We start from the raw sequence: 14,433 nt of genomic DNA, 5'->3' as shown, positions 1-14,433 counted from the left end.
CCTGTGTGCCAGCTTTACATTATTTTCCTGTTTGTGCAACTCTACCTTGAGTTTCACCAAGTGATTTGACACAGAGATACAAGGAGGAGGGGACCCTGACGCTTTATGCATTCCCACAGGGTGAAATGAGAGACTGGTCCTGGTTTATTTCAGCTGCATTGGAAGAGCCAGGTGTTTGCAGCCAACTGGGCCAGCCCCACTAACCAAAGGTTGCCAAGCAGTAATTTCCGTAGGTGCAGGCCCTGTTTTATTCACCAGTGAATACGTGATGCTTAACTTGCTTTGAAGTTGAGCAGTTTCTAGCTTAAACATTGGTTCTGAAACTTAATAACTAGGTATCCTTAGGCACTTAAGCTCCCTTAATGCAGCCTCACAGCCTGTAAAATGATACAAATAAACGGCCCACTCCTTTGATTTAAGAAAGCTAAATGAGTCTCTCATGTGCGAAGTTGCTAACGTAGCTCCAGTGGGCTCAGTGCTTGGAGAATCCAGGGTGTGTGGTCTCCCAAGATACTGCCCTTTTTTGTCAAACGCAACAAGCTTACTTAGTGATCATGTCAATAGCGGTTTAAAGAATTCCTTTGCCAGAGGCTGCCAGCGTTATAAAAGTTGTACAGTGTTTACCCCAGAAGGACTGGTTTTCATTTTATCTGTAGTGTTTGAATGTTAACATGTATTAAAATTTAAAATAAGCATATTTTGAAGAGGAAAACAGGTTTGGCCAGCAGGGTTACCAGCATTTTTGCTGAGCCTTTCAATTCTCTCAGATACTGCAAAAACAAGGACAAGAAAACTCTACAGTTATTACCTCTGTTAATATGGCAGCCCTTCCCACACGGGCCTAGGGGTAGAAACAAAGTAAAAATAATCTTTTCATTCGGGACTTTGAGAATAGCTGCCATATCCTACCGTCACACCCGCTGAATCTTTTTTGTTTTTCGAGACAGGGTTTCGCTGTATAGCCCTGGCTGTCCTGGAACTCACTCTGTAACCAGGCTGGCCTCGAACACAGAAATCCACCAGCCTCTGCCGCCCAAATGCTAGGATTAAAGGCGTGCACCACCACTGCCCAGTTACACCCTCTGATTCTTTGGGTGAACAGTTTATCTACACTTTTCCCGCCCAGGGGCAACTAAGGCATAGAAAGGAATAAAAGACGCAGGTAGGGCTGGGCCGGGAGGCTCCTCGGAACGAGCTAGGTCGCTCCCGGTAGCGAGGTCGCAAATGCTGCTGCTTGCCCGACCAGGCCCGAGGGGCGGGCCTCAGGCCTCGGCCTCACCTCCGCCTGCCGCCCGCCGCTTCCCGGCCACTGTGCCGGGCGACGCCGCCAGCATGCTGCAGAAGCGGGAGAAGGTGCTGCTGCTGAGGACCTTCCAGGGCCGGACGCTGCGGATCGTGCGCGAACACTACCTGCGGCCCAGCGTGCCTTGCAACAGCCCGCTATGCCCGCAGCCTGCCGCCTGCCACAACGGTCAGAGCCGGGGTGGACCGGGAAGGCCGGGGCGGGAAGAGCGAGGGAGGCCGGGGTCGGAGAGGGAAGCCGGGGCTGGAGGAGCGAGGGAGGCTGGAGCTGGGGGAGCGAGGAAGGCCGGGACTGGAGAGGGAAGCCAGGGATCGAAGAGTGAGGGAGGCCAGGACGGGAGAGGGAAGCCGGGGCTCGAAGAGCGAGGGAGGCCGGAGCCGGAAAGGGAAGCCCGGGCTCGAAGAGCGAGGGAGGCCGGAGCGGGAGAGGGAAGCCGGGGCTCGAAGAGCGAAGGAGGCCGGAGCCGGGGGAGCGAGGGAGGCCTGAACCGGAGAGGGAAGCCAGGGCTCGAAGAGCGAGAGAGGCCGGGGCCTGATGTAGCGAGGGCTGCTGGGCGAGCGAAGGGAGCCGAGGCCTGAGGAGCGAGGATGACCGAAGCCCAAAGAGCAAAGGGAACCCCGGCCTGGCGTCGTGATGGCGGCGGGGCACTAGTGAAGGAAGCGGGACCCAAGGAGAGAGGAGAGCCGGAGGCTGCGGAGCGAGAGCGGCTTTGGGCTGGCGTCAAGGGCGGAGTCAGACCCTCGCGGACTGGAAGCAGCCGCAGCGAGCAAAGCAGTCTGGGCTTGGCGGAACTGGGGCTGCCGGGGAGACGCCCTGGAGCATCCTAGATGCGTCCGGTCGTCCCTCCCGTTGGTCGGGAGCAGGCAGGACCAGCCTGCCGTTTCAGGGCGCCCCTCTCGCGACCAGCCTACTGCAATGGCCTGATGGTCAAATGAGAGAGCCTGCAGGCACCGGATGCTTCGGTTTTTCCAGGGCACCTCAGGGCTTAGGCACCTCCTTCTTTCTGCCCGACAGTAGCTACTGGCACCTTGCTCCTGAGCATATTACGCTGGACATTTGACATTGCCTGCTCTGCTCCTTCCAGTACGCAGACCCTCCAGCATGACAGTCTCTTCATTTTAGGATTGGAGACTAAGGCTGGGGGATGTTGGGAGCCAGACTTTCCCTCTTTTCAGGCAGCAAGTTGCTGTTTGTTACCCCTAGTGGGAGATGAGCTTGAGGGGGTCTGACTACATGATTGAGGTCACAGCTTGACCAAGGAGATGTCATTTGAGTGGAAGCCCTACCACTGCCCATGGATTGCACAGCACGTCCTTTCTAGTACGTTCTCTTCAATCCTAGAACCGTGTAGCCATGTTCAGAAGCTTCAGGCAGAATAGCCTTAGGATTTCTAGGTACATACAAGTGGTTAACACACACATATGTGCACTCTTGCCCTTACATATATGTGCATATATGTGTACACGTGTGTATATGTAGATATAGATATAATGGATATGTAAGTATCCAATTCAGTGCTCATGCATGCCCATGATGGCTTAGTAGAAATTTAGCTTCTTCCAGGGATGTACTTGTTTTTAAAATATCAGTCATCCTCTCAAAGAAATTCTGGCAACAGCATAAACCATGTTGGGCTTGTATTTAATCACAGCTGAGAGGAGGGGGAAGCAATGAATCTGAACTTTGAGCCTCTACCAAAGTAGATTTGTCTTGTCTTTTAAAAACTTCAAGGTGAAATTAAGATGAGAAGTTGTTTTGCACACCGGGAGCGCTGTGACATTGAAATAGTCATAAACTAGGTTTGAAAATGTTACCTAATCGCTTCCACTCTGAATTATGTTTCAGATGGGAAGCTCTTGTCTGCTGAAGTGACTCATTATGTGATCCCAGACTGGAAAGTTGTCCAGGATTACCTTGAGGTCCTGGAGTTCCCCGAGCTGAAGGGAGTTATTTTCATGCAAACGGCTTGTCAAGCAGTGCAGCACCAGAGAGGCCGGAGGTATCTGTTTTGCATTATTTATTTATTTATTTTTAGTACAGGTTGCACAGCCCCCTTTAGAAAAGGCCCCTTGTTAGAGGGAAAGAGGAGGAATTCATTATTTTGTCAGAAAGGATTTTTGAAACTAATTTGGTATTCTCTTTGCTGGTGAGGAATGCAGTAACATTTTATATGTGTGCTTCAACACCTGGCCCAAAGATCTAACTGTAGATCAATAAACTGCAGTGTCCCCGGGATGTACATAGTTAAGATTCTATAGTGATTTGGCTTCTGGTTTACATTTTTATAGGTAGCACTATTTTTTCTTCTTTTTATTTTGCTAATAATGTATATGATTTAATCTTATTCATAGATTGTTTCAGGAGCATTTCCTTCCTTTGGAAAAGAATACTTTTAAATCTTATCTTCCTCTATTGTAGATGCAAACTGTATGTACAGTGATTTATTCAATGAAATTAAAAATAACTCATTCTGATTTTTAGATTAGTCCTGTAACTATCAGCCATAGTAATTGCATTTGCTGAACAAAGGATTTCTAATTGGACCAGTTTAAAATACTTGCCTTGTACCTAAATGAGAGAGTAATTGCCCCTTTCTGTGCAAATGCCTTAAAATACAGCTTTGCTTCATTTAGTATTTGGAAACTTTTATGAGGATAACATGTTAGAATTATATACCCAAATCCTCAACACCCTGAGGTATTTAACAAGCAGAGACTGGATTTATTCTGTTTTTAAGATGTTTTGGTTTCTTCAGACTTTGGTAGTAAAAGACAAAGTTTTCTTTATTTGTGTACAAAAATGATAAATTGTCTCTATGCTCAGTTCAGAAAAATATACATTAGCTAGAATGTGTGTGGGTTTTTTTTTAATTGAATATTTTAAAGTGAGCTTGAGGTTGATTTTATTCAGACACAGACATATAGATGTTTACACACAGCCAGGTTTAAACACTGCTGCAGGTGTCGTATTTCAATTTCTTTTACTAAAATCAATTTGTTGTTACCATTCAGCTTGCTCAAGCACCACAAACCTCTTCCACCTCTGTTTTCTAAAATGTTTTTAATATTAGGATTGTTTTGAAAACCAATTCCTGGGACAACCAAAAACAAAGGGTTGGAATTTAAATGTCCTTTCTCCTGAATGTTTCAGTACTTAAGTTGATGAAGAGCTCCCGAGATTGGGTTTCTGCTGTACTTTACTGTGTCTTAGGATTCTATAGGAGAAAGTGAAAGGTGAAGAATTGGCAAGTAGGCCCCGCCCTCCTGATTTTTCATTAGAGGAGCACTTTGTCAGCGTGCACTGTCGGTGGCTTTAAGGTAAACCAAGTGCCAGCACATAGGCTTACTCAAATGCAGCAACATCAGCCCTGTTTCTAGCAGAAAATGTTCTCCTGATACCCAAGAGCCAGGCATAGTGGCAGATCCCTAGAATCCCAACAACTGTAGAGTAGAAGGTTCAGGAGTTCTATGTTAGTCTCAGTTACACAGAAAGCTTGAAGCCAGTACAGACTATACAAGACTCTGTCTTCACAAATAAACATGAGTAATTGTATTGGTATTTAGCCATAAATTTAGTCTTTATATTTAAGTACTTAATAAGCTTTAAAACCAAATTAAACCCCTAAATTTAATGAACAACACAGTATTATAAAATCGTAAATATATTATCACAGTCCCTTGGTTTATAAAAGGAATTGCTTCTCGGACCCCAAGACTACCAAAATCTGCAGCTGTTCAGGTTCCAGATATAAAATGGCAGTGAGAGAGCTGGAAAGCTGGAGAGCTGGTCGAGCGGTTAAGACCATTTGTCGCTCTGGCAGAGGACCTGGGTCTGATCTCCTCAACCACAGGGTGGTTCACAACCATCTAAAACTCCAGTTCCAGGAAATCCAGTGCCCTCTCTCTTCTGACAGGTGTAGGCACCTAGCATTTTCATGCTATTCATGCATACATTCAGGCAAAGTAGTCACATGTAAAATAAATAAGTCTAATTTAAACTTTAAAAAAAATAATTTGTATTGGACTGTCAAGGTGGCTCAGCATGTAAAGGAGCTTGCCACCAATCCTGATGACCTAAGTTCAAGCCTCAGTATCCACACAGTAGAAGGAGAGAGCCGACTCCCTCAAATTGTCCTCTGACCTCCACCGTACCCTGTGACATGCCCCAAAAGATAAGTATAATAAAAAATAGCATGGTGCTTGCAAATAATCTTCACTCACCATCTTGTAGGCTCTAAATCATCTCTAGGTTACTAGAACACCTAACCCAGCCCAAGTGCTCTGTAAGCTGTTGTCATACTGCATTGTGTGAGAAACAGATAGGCAAAAGCATCCATTCTTCGTACAGTCAGAGCTGTTATTTCTAGATGGTTCCCATCTAAATGAAGTGCCCTCAGGTATGAAACATGAACGCACATGGGGCTGGCTCCCAGGCAATGTGATAGATGGTGTTATTTTAATGAAATGAAATGATCAGAGTTGCATTTAACAACAGAGATGTAACCTGTAGTCCTGATGTGTGGTTTTATATTTTGATCACAGGAATACCAATGCAGAGTACGCCTGTTCTCATAAATAAACTGTAGAGAACAACTGAATAATGAAAGTCTTTGTTGTTGAGGATAAGCACATACCTGTCACCACCAGCAGGCCTCAAGTCCTCATTTAATGGAAGGGCACTCGATGACTCTGTGAAATTCTCCAAACTGTCATGCATTTAGATGTGCATACACTCATCCAGATGTTTATCCAGAGAGTGCTAGGACTGAGAACACAGCAGTAAACAGTAGATCCAGTTCTGAGAGAGGACAGACAAGCTCAGGGAATTCTACCAACAGATGTAGAGCCACACGTGTAGCAGACGTTCTGAAGTACCAGGACATGGCTGTAGCAGAGCCCCGGCCAAACAGTGAATAAGGAAGAGCTTTGCTCAGTGGGCTGCCTGCTGAGCACTTGAGGAGGAGCGGGAGGAGACCAGGCCAGGGAAAAGGCTTTCTAGGAAAGGAGGCTTCTGGCCAAGCAACCACGAGGAAGAGATGTGGTCCACTCTAAGAACTGAAAGGACACGTGGTCAGAGAGAAGGCTTCATGGGCTTTGGGGAGATCAAGGAAGGATTTTGTGCAGGGTAGCATGATATCAGGTTCTCGTTTTAAAAGAGTCCTGGAGGAAGGACAGCTGGAGGCTGTCGCTGTGGCACAGTTGGGGTGTTGCATTAGCCTCTTTTGTATTACTGTAACAGAACACTTGAGAAAGGTTACTTTTCCCCTTTGTATAAAGCCACCAGAATTCAATCCTGGGACTCCACTTGATAATGTTTGAATCCTAACCACTTCCCAGAATCACCACCTTTATGCACAGGAGTTTGATTGACTTCCACACTGACTATCTCACGAAGGGATGAAATTTCAGTGCAGTACAGAACACATTCAAATCACCTCCAAACTACAGTAAAGATGCTGGCAGCCTAGATGTGGATGGAAGTGGGTGTTCCCAAGACCTATGCAGTACATAGGAATCAATAACATTTCCTAAATATGTAACCATGGGAACTGGAAGTACGTCCATGTTGAAACTGAAAACACTACAGATAGTCCTAGTGGATTCTGTTTGTTTTAAATGATGAGTGTGTGTGTGTGTGTGTGTGTGTGTGTGTGTGTGTGCTCCAGTGTTTGTGTGTGTGACATGTGTGCCATGAGCATGTGTGAGTGACAGCACTCAGGTTATCAGGTCTGCACAGTAGGTCGTTTTATCTCCTGAGCTCTCTCACTGGTCCAACAGTGACCAGTTAATTTGTGTAACAACAACCCAAGCGGCCTTCAACTGGTAATATTTAAGAAAACATACTATATCCATAAAATAAAAGATTATTCAGCTATAAAAAGGATTGAACATGTTACTACTTAGATCAACTTTGAAGTCATTATGCTAACTGGAGGAAGCCAGATATATATATATATATATATATATATATATATATATATATATATATATATAAGAAATTATATGTTGAGGCCAGCAAGATGGCTCAGGCACTTACCACTAAGCCTGACAACTTGGGTTTAATCCCTGAAACCACATAGTAGAAGGAAAGAACTAATTCCTACAAGATTTCTTCAGACCTCCACGTTTGCTCTATGCCACACACAGGCTCATACACACATTAATTAAATCAACTAGCCTAAAAAATTTGATCATATGCTTTTATTTATATAAGATGTCCTGAATAAACAAAAATAGAGATAGAGGGGCTGGAGAGGTAGTCAGTGGGTAAGAGCACTTACTGCTCTTCCAAAGGCCCTGAGTTCAATTCTCAGCAACTGCATGGTGGCTCACAACCATCTATACTGGGATCTGACTCCCTCTTCTGATGTGTATGAACACAGCAACAGTATACTTATATATGACAAATAAATCTAAATATATATATATATATATATATATATATAAAATCAGAGGCTGGAGGCCAATAGAGGTGGGGACTAACTGATTAATGGACACATGGAGATGCGGCTGACTACTTGATGGGCACATGAGGGTGGTGCTGACTGCTTGATGGGCACATGGGGGTGGGGCTGACTGCTTGATGGACACGGGTTTCTTTTAAGGGGAATGAAGTGATGTGGAGTTAGCGAGATGAGTGCTTCATAGCTATGAGTAAACTAAGATCCATCAGATTACACATTTTCAAAGAGTGAATGAATTTTTATATGTAAACTAAAAGTGGATAAAGCTATTTATAAATATTTATCTGCTTATTAATTGAGACAGGGTCTCGTTATAGCTCTGGCTGACCTGGAACTCACCATGTAGACCATACTAGCCTAAAACTCACAGAAATCCTTCTGCCTCCCAAGTGCTAGTATTAAAAGTGTGTGCTGCCGGGCGGTGGTGGCGCACGCCTTTAATCCCAGCACTTGGGAGGCAGAGGCAGGCGGATTTCTGAGTTCGAGGCCAGCCTGGTCTCCAGAGTGAGTTCCAGGACAGCCAGGGCTATACAGAGAAACCCTGTCTCGAAAAACACCAAAAAAAAAAAAAAAAAAAAAAAAAAAAAAAAAAAAAAAAAAAAAAGTGTGTGCCACCATACCTGGCTTTTTTAAATTATTATTTATAGGACTTAGTAATAATTTTAGATGTGTAATGGGGAGGAGGTGGTGTCAAGGGTAGCACTAAGGTTTTGTCTCAGGTAACCAGATAGAAGCAAGACACTTAATGTGAAGATAGAGGACTCTACACAGGCCCTGGGGTGTCTGAGGCCTCTAAAAGAACAGCACTGATTTTAGTCAGCATTGCAGACAGAGTGCAGCAATATTAGCCAGTTTTCGATTACTGTGGCAAATTTACCTGAGGTCACTAACTCACAAAGAAGAAAGGTTTATTTTCACACATAATTTGATAGGTTCCAGTCTATGAACTGGAGTTTTAGATGGTTGTGAACCACCCTGTGGTTGAGGGGATCAGACCCAGGTCCTCTGCAAGAGTGACAAATGGTCTTAACTGCTGGACCAGCTCTCCAGTTCTCCCACTGCCATTTTATATCTGGAACCTGAATAGCTGCAGATTTTGGTAGTCTTGGGGTCCTAGAAGCAATTCCTTTTATAAACCAAGGGACTATGGTAGTGCATTTATGATTTTATAATATTGATGGCCTGAGGTCAGTCTCTGAGACACAGATGATACGAGGAGAAATCTAACTCCAGTAAGTTGTCCTCTGATCTCCATGCATGAGCATGCACCTGAGCACAAAGTAAATAAATGTAATTTTTTATTACTCAAATTACACCACGATTGTTGAGATACTCCAAGATGTAATCCATAAATTCCATGAGAGTATTGGCTACTAGGACTAGACACATAAACTTAATGAAATTGTAGACACTTGGAAGTAGGTCTAGGAGGCCCCGCATGGCCCTGCAAAGCCCAGCAAAGGCAGACGCTGCTGAGGTCGCTTCCCCAGTTCTTCCTTTTGCTAGCCCCTCGAGGGTATCACCAGCAGAGGCAGGCGTTGCATCTGCGGGCAAGGCCCCTATCAAATAAAAATAGTAAGAAAGCCATCAAGCCTGGCATGGTGCCAGGCCCTTGCAGTCCCAGCGCTTGGGAGGCTGAGATGAAAGGCCTACTTGAACCCAGGAATTCACAACTAGCCTGCACAAGCCAATGGACCTCTCCCCCCCCCACCCCCCACCCCCCCCCGTCCCATCCGCAAAAGTCAGTCTAAAGAAGTTTGTTTAACCATATTCAGGAAATGGTTTCAAACATTTAGTTGATAAAGGTTTGGAAAAAATCGAAACCTGTCTGTGGAATTTTTTTTTTCTGTTTGTTTTCAGTAAGACTGAAATTTTTGTTTTAAGAGAATCTCATGTAGCCCAGGTTGGCTCAAACTCCTTGTAGCCAAAGATGACCTTGAACGTCTAGTCTTCCTACCTCTCATGATCAAAGCTGTGCTCCAGCAAGTCTGGCCTAAGGCTGGAAGGCTTAAGATTGAGGATCTTGACTGCCCCACTACTCTGTCCAGGTGCTCTGAAGCTTCTCTCATGGCTTCCCCCAGGCTGCCGGCCGCCTGATTCCATCAGAAACACTGCAAAGCCCAGCCAACAGAAATTATGGCTGTATTGTATATGTGTATTTCTAAATTATAACCACAAGCCTACAGAGCTCCAAGAAGCTCTGACTGTCACGCTCAGAGTAATTCACTGCTGAGTCCCTGTCTTCCCATTGGCGTGCTCCTGCCATTTGTCCATTTCCTTTATCTAGCTGACAAATGGAAGCACACAAAACCCTCGTAGAGTGGACAGAGAGAACCAAGTCCACGGGCTGTCCTCTGCCCTCCACATGTGCTTTATGGCATGCACATGTCCCCCACACACACACACATTGTACACACACAATAATATTAAGTACAATTTAAAATGAAGGGAATGTGAGATATGATGGCATGGCCTTTAATCCCAGCACTTGGAAGGCAGAGGCAGATTCAGCTCTGTGAGTTCAAGGCCAACCTAGTTTATATAAGGAGAGCCTGTCTCAAAAAATAATAAAGAAAGTGAAGGTGATATGTGTGTGGCTGGCAGAGGTAACAGGACTTTGAGGTGGCAGTTTATTCAGGCCCCAACACCTGGCCTCGAATCAGTGCTGGCACAGGTGCTGAGCCTATGCTCCTCATGGCCCTTCTATGAGCTGAGGACAGAGTGGAGCAATGTTTCACTGCCTTAAATGCTCTGTCCCCACTCATCTCATTCAGGCTGCTCCTCTGCCTTCCTCCCATTTGTGCCTCAGGTCTCAGGCCTGCTCCAGAAAGCCACAGCAGCCTTCCCCTCTCCTTTCACGAATTTATTCCATGAAGTGAGTGATTCTATGGGGGTTTGCTTGTTTGTTTGTTTGCTTGTTTGTTTGCAAATTAGCATGGCTCTTTTCAATTTTTTATGAAATATATGTACATATAAAAGTCAACATTTTTGGAGGGTAGGGCTTTAACCCAGTTGTAGAGTGCCTGACAAGCATACATGAAGCCTTGGATTTGGTCCCGAGCACCACACAAGCCAGGTAGGGGGAGGCAGGACGATCACTACATTGTGTTTGACATGATCCTGGGCTATATGAGACTGTCATTTGGTTGGTTGGTTGATTGGTTTGGGGTTTGGTTTTTTTGGTTGATTGGTTGGTTGGTTGGTTGGTTGGTTGGTTTTGTTTTTGTTTTTTCAAGACAGGGTTTCTCTGTATAAGTTGGTTGTCCTGGAACTCACTTTGTAGACCAGTCTGGCCTCGAACTCATAATGATCTTCCTGCCTGACTCCCAAGTGTGGTTGGTTTTTTGGTTTTGTTTGTTTTGTTTGCTTTTGTTTATTTATTTGTTTGAGACAGAGTCTCTACATAACCCTGGCTGTCCTGGAACTCACTGTGTAGACCAGGCTGACCTCTAACTGACAGACAGACATCTGCCTGCTTTTGCCTCCTAAGTGCTGGGATTAAAGGCGTGTGCAACCATGCCTGGGTGAGAACTTGCCTTAAAGAAAATAAAATTTGATTATTTCCCTAATTCTTAAGTGTCTAGTTCAGTGGCAGTGTGTCTGTTGGCACCACTGTGTGCTGTCCACCACCCAAGGCTCAGAATTCTTCATCCCTCCACTAAAGGTTTGCACTACTTAAATACCACTTCTCTCTCCTTGACCCCAGCCCCTCGTAACAAGTCTGTTTTCTGCCTCAGTATGTCTACTCTAGATGCCTTACATAGCTGAACCACAATGTTTGTCCTCTTGTGACTGGCTTACTTCACTCACCCTAGTTCATTTTTGGGACAGCATGTATCAGAATCCCTATTTCTAAGGCCAAGAAATACTGACGTTGGATCGTTTGTTCCCCACCATTCAGTTGTATCCCCCATTTAGCGGCTGTAAACAGTGCCACTGTGAACACAGGCGCCCAAGTATCTGTTTGAACCCCCTTTTTGTTTGTTTTCATGTACTTGTATGCTTATTCATTCAGCATACAAATAGATAAAAGCTGTCACAAGGCTCTTTTGCACATGTACCAGATATGGGCTTGCTGAATCACATGGCAGTTCTGGTTTTGATTTTTATCTGGTCAGAATAACTGTTTTGCTTGCTGTAGTCAGGCCGCTGCCGGTGTGGCCTTGGCCTGCCTGATTGTGTCTCCTGGGACACAATCCCAGTGCAGGAATGCTCTCCCTGTCCAGCCAAAGGCCTGGCCTAGGAGGGTGGTGCACACTTGCTGAAGGAAGGATGTTAGCCAGAGTGAGTACAAGGCCTTGGATTGGATTCCAGCACTGCAAAGCCAACAACCCAGCCCATTCCCTTTACAATAACCGCCTACATGCGCTCTGTGATCCCTCGGCTACAGGCTCTAGGAGTGTTCTGCCTGAGAAGCTGACTATGGCAGACTTGCTGTTTGGGCAGGGTTCGGGCTCACACTGCTCCAAGGCTCTTGACTGGGAAAACTTAGCCTTTCTGCTAACTCTCTGACAAATGGGTCTAGCCCTACTTTATTAAATCATGGAGACTGCATAAATATAATTCACAGATAAACTTTTAAACTTATTTACTTTATATGACCTTTTCTAGGCCTGCCAGCCAACGGGAAATGTGTTAATACCTAAAAAATCAGGTCCCAACAAAGTGGGAACCAAATAAAGGTGCCAAGCTCTACTTGCCTCTGTGTACTACAGCTGTAATAGGGCAGATAATGTAGCTATGTAGTAAAATGGCAGGCATCTCTGAGGGAAAGGAGGAGGAAGAGTCCAATTAATCTGCAAACTAATTAATGAGCCTTCCCCAAGTGCTGGCAACTAACAGGCAAAACTGAGAGCCACTGACAGCAAGCACACCAAAGCAAATACAAATCAATGCTTTCAGGTGTGCGTGTGTGTGTGTGTGTGTGTGTGTGTGTGTGTGTGTGTGTGTGTGTGTTCATCTGTATGTGTGCATGTGTACCAGAGCACTCATGCATGCCACAGTATGTATGGAGATCAGAGAACAACTTTGCCTTTCACTTTGTATCAGACAGTATTTCTTGTTCACCGTAGCACACCCAGGCTGGCTTCTGAAGCTTTTCCCACCTCCATCCCCCAGTCTCCCAGCCTGAGCCCCTGCATGACAAATGCTCTCACCTGGCTTTACTTGAGTTCTGGGAAATTTGAACTGAGGTCCTCATGCTTGGGTGGCAAGCACCTTTACCTGCTCAGCCACCTTCCCAGCCCTAATTTTGTCTTTGAGACAGGCTTTTACTGTCTCCCAAACCACCCTCAAACTCATGGTCCTTCTGCCTCAGTCTCCCTAGTGCTAGGACATTTCTTGGGTTTTAAACAATTTATCTCTCACTCTGAAATGCCTCATCTGTTTTGAACCTTGGCAGGAGATGAGTACCTGCTGAGTTAGATTTATTCTGTCCCCTGTGTTGCAGACAATATAACAAACTGCGAAACCTCCTGAAGGATGCTCGACATGACTGCATTCTCTTTGCTAATGAATTCCACCAGCACTGTTACCTCCCTCGGGAAAAGGGGGAAGCCATGGAGAAGTGGCAGACCAGGTGCGCCCCAACTCCCCTCACTCTTCATAGGGCCCTCTTGAATGACCTCATCTGTGGCTCTTTGGAATTGCTGTGTCCTATGCAAAGTATGGCAGCTGCTATTCTAGAACTGTGGTCAACACTGAAGTGACGGTGTTTTAGGCGTAGCATCTGAAGACACAGTTGTGAAATTTGGGATTGCAGAGATGAAGGTCCCCAGCCTGAGACTCCTGGACCAGAGCAAGGGCTAATAGGTCCTACCAGTGGTGTAGAACTTAACTTTGATGCCTTTCCATGACTTGTTCAATTTGATGTCCTCAGCCAGTCTCATCTCACTAAATGGAAACTGTTCTAGAAAATGCAGTGACTTAGTTTAGGCCTGCCCAAAAGGACAGGGTGAAGCAAGCACTTGGGTGTGGGGTAGGTACTGGCTCCCCAGAGCGAGAGTGGAAGTGATGGCAGTAAGATGAGGGAGCAGTGGAGGGCATGAGGCTAAAGTGGGCAAGGAGGCTCAGCCAGGCCTGCTGAGCTTGGGCTTGGACTTGGAGAGGCACTTAGCTAAGTGCCCCAAGTTGTGAATTCCAAGGGTCTTTAGAGTGGAGTGCAAGTGCCACAGCCCTTTAGGGAGGGAGACAGACAGCGGAATGGACCTTACAAATATGTGCTTCACTGAGAATGCAGTACAGTCCTTCAGGACCAAACTAAAGATGTTGGGGGATATTCCAGGCTTATCATGTAGTTTCCTTCCAGGACTTGTTGGATTACCAGCTGAAGCTGGCTTTTGTCTCAGCTAGATACCTGTTCCTCCTCTTCCATAGTCACTTCCCATGTGCTCTGTAGCTCAGCCTCCAGTTAGAAAGTATTATAAAGTGGCAGAGTGGGGAACTGAAAATGTTGCTCTGGGAGCTGGACTTCTAGGAAGAAGAGGTGGGAAGTATTTTCTGATTACTTTTGGTCTCACAGGGGTCCAGCCCCCTGCTTATCTAGAGTAGATACCCAGGTAGTCTTTGATGTGTAAAGAAAAAACAAAAGAAAGAAAGAATGAGGCCGGGCGGTGGTGGCGCACGCCTTTAATCCTAGCACTTGGGAGGCAGAGGCAGGCGGATTTCC

At 45.6% G+C, this 14,433-nt stretch overlaps 1 protein-coding gene across 2 annotated transcripts in view; it reads left to right on the top strand.

Annotated features, from left to right (window-relative positions):
• Positions 1-1,173: 1,173 nt before the first annotated feature.
• Positions 1,174-14,433, top strand: part of Dis3l (DIS3 like exosome 3'-5' exoribonuclease) — a 37,105-nt gene continuing 23,845 nt past the window's right edge. The window contains exons 1-3 of one of the 2 annotated variants that reach the window (XM_031344139.1): positions 1,174-1,471; positions 3,149-3,302; positions 13,216-13,344. In XM_031344139.1, the coding sequence (XP_031199999.1) occupies positions 1,225-1,471; positions 3,149-3,302; positions 13,216-13,344 (530 nt within the window). In that variant the 5' untranslated portion in view covers positions 1,174-1,224. Of the gene's footprint in view, positions 1,472-1,730; positions 2,624-3,148; positions 3,303-13,215; positions 13,345-14,433 lie in introns of those variants that run through there. The other variant, XM_031344140.1, reaches the window with a different exon arrangement.

Source organism: Mastomys coucha, unplaced genomic scaffold, assembly GCF_008632895.1.
Source record: "Mastomys coucha isolate ucsf_1 unplaced genomic scaffold, UCSF_Mcou_1 pScaffold23, whole genome shotgun sequence".
NCBI lineage: Eukaryota > Metazoa > Chordata > Mammalia > Rodentia > Muridae > Mastomys > Mastomys coucha.
Note: the sequence above shows the minus strand (reverse complement) of the source record. Positions and strands in the feature narration are given on the sequence as shown.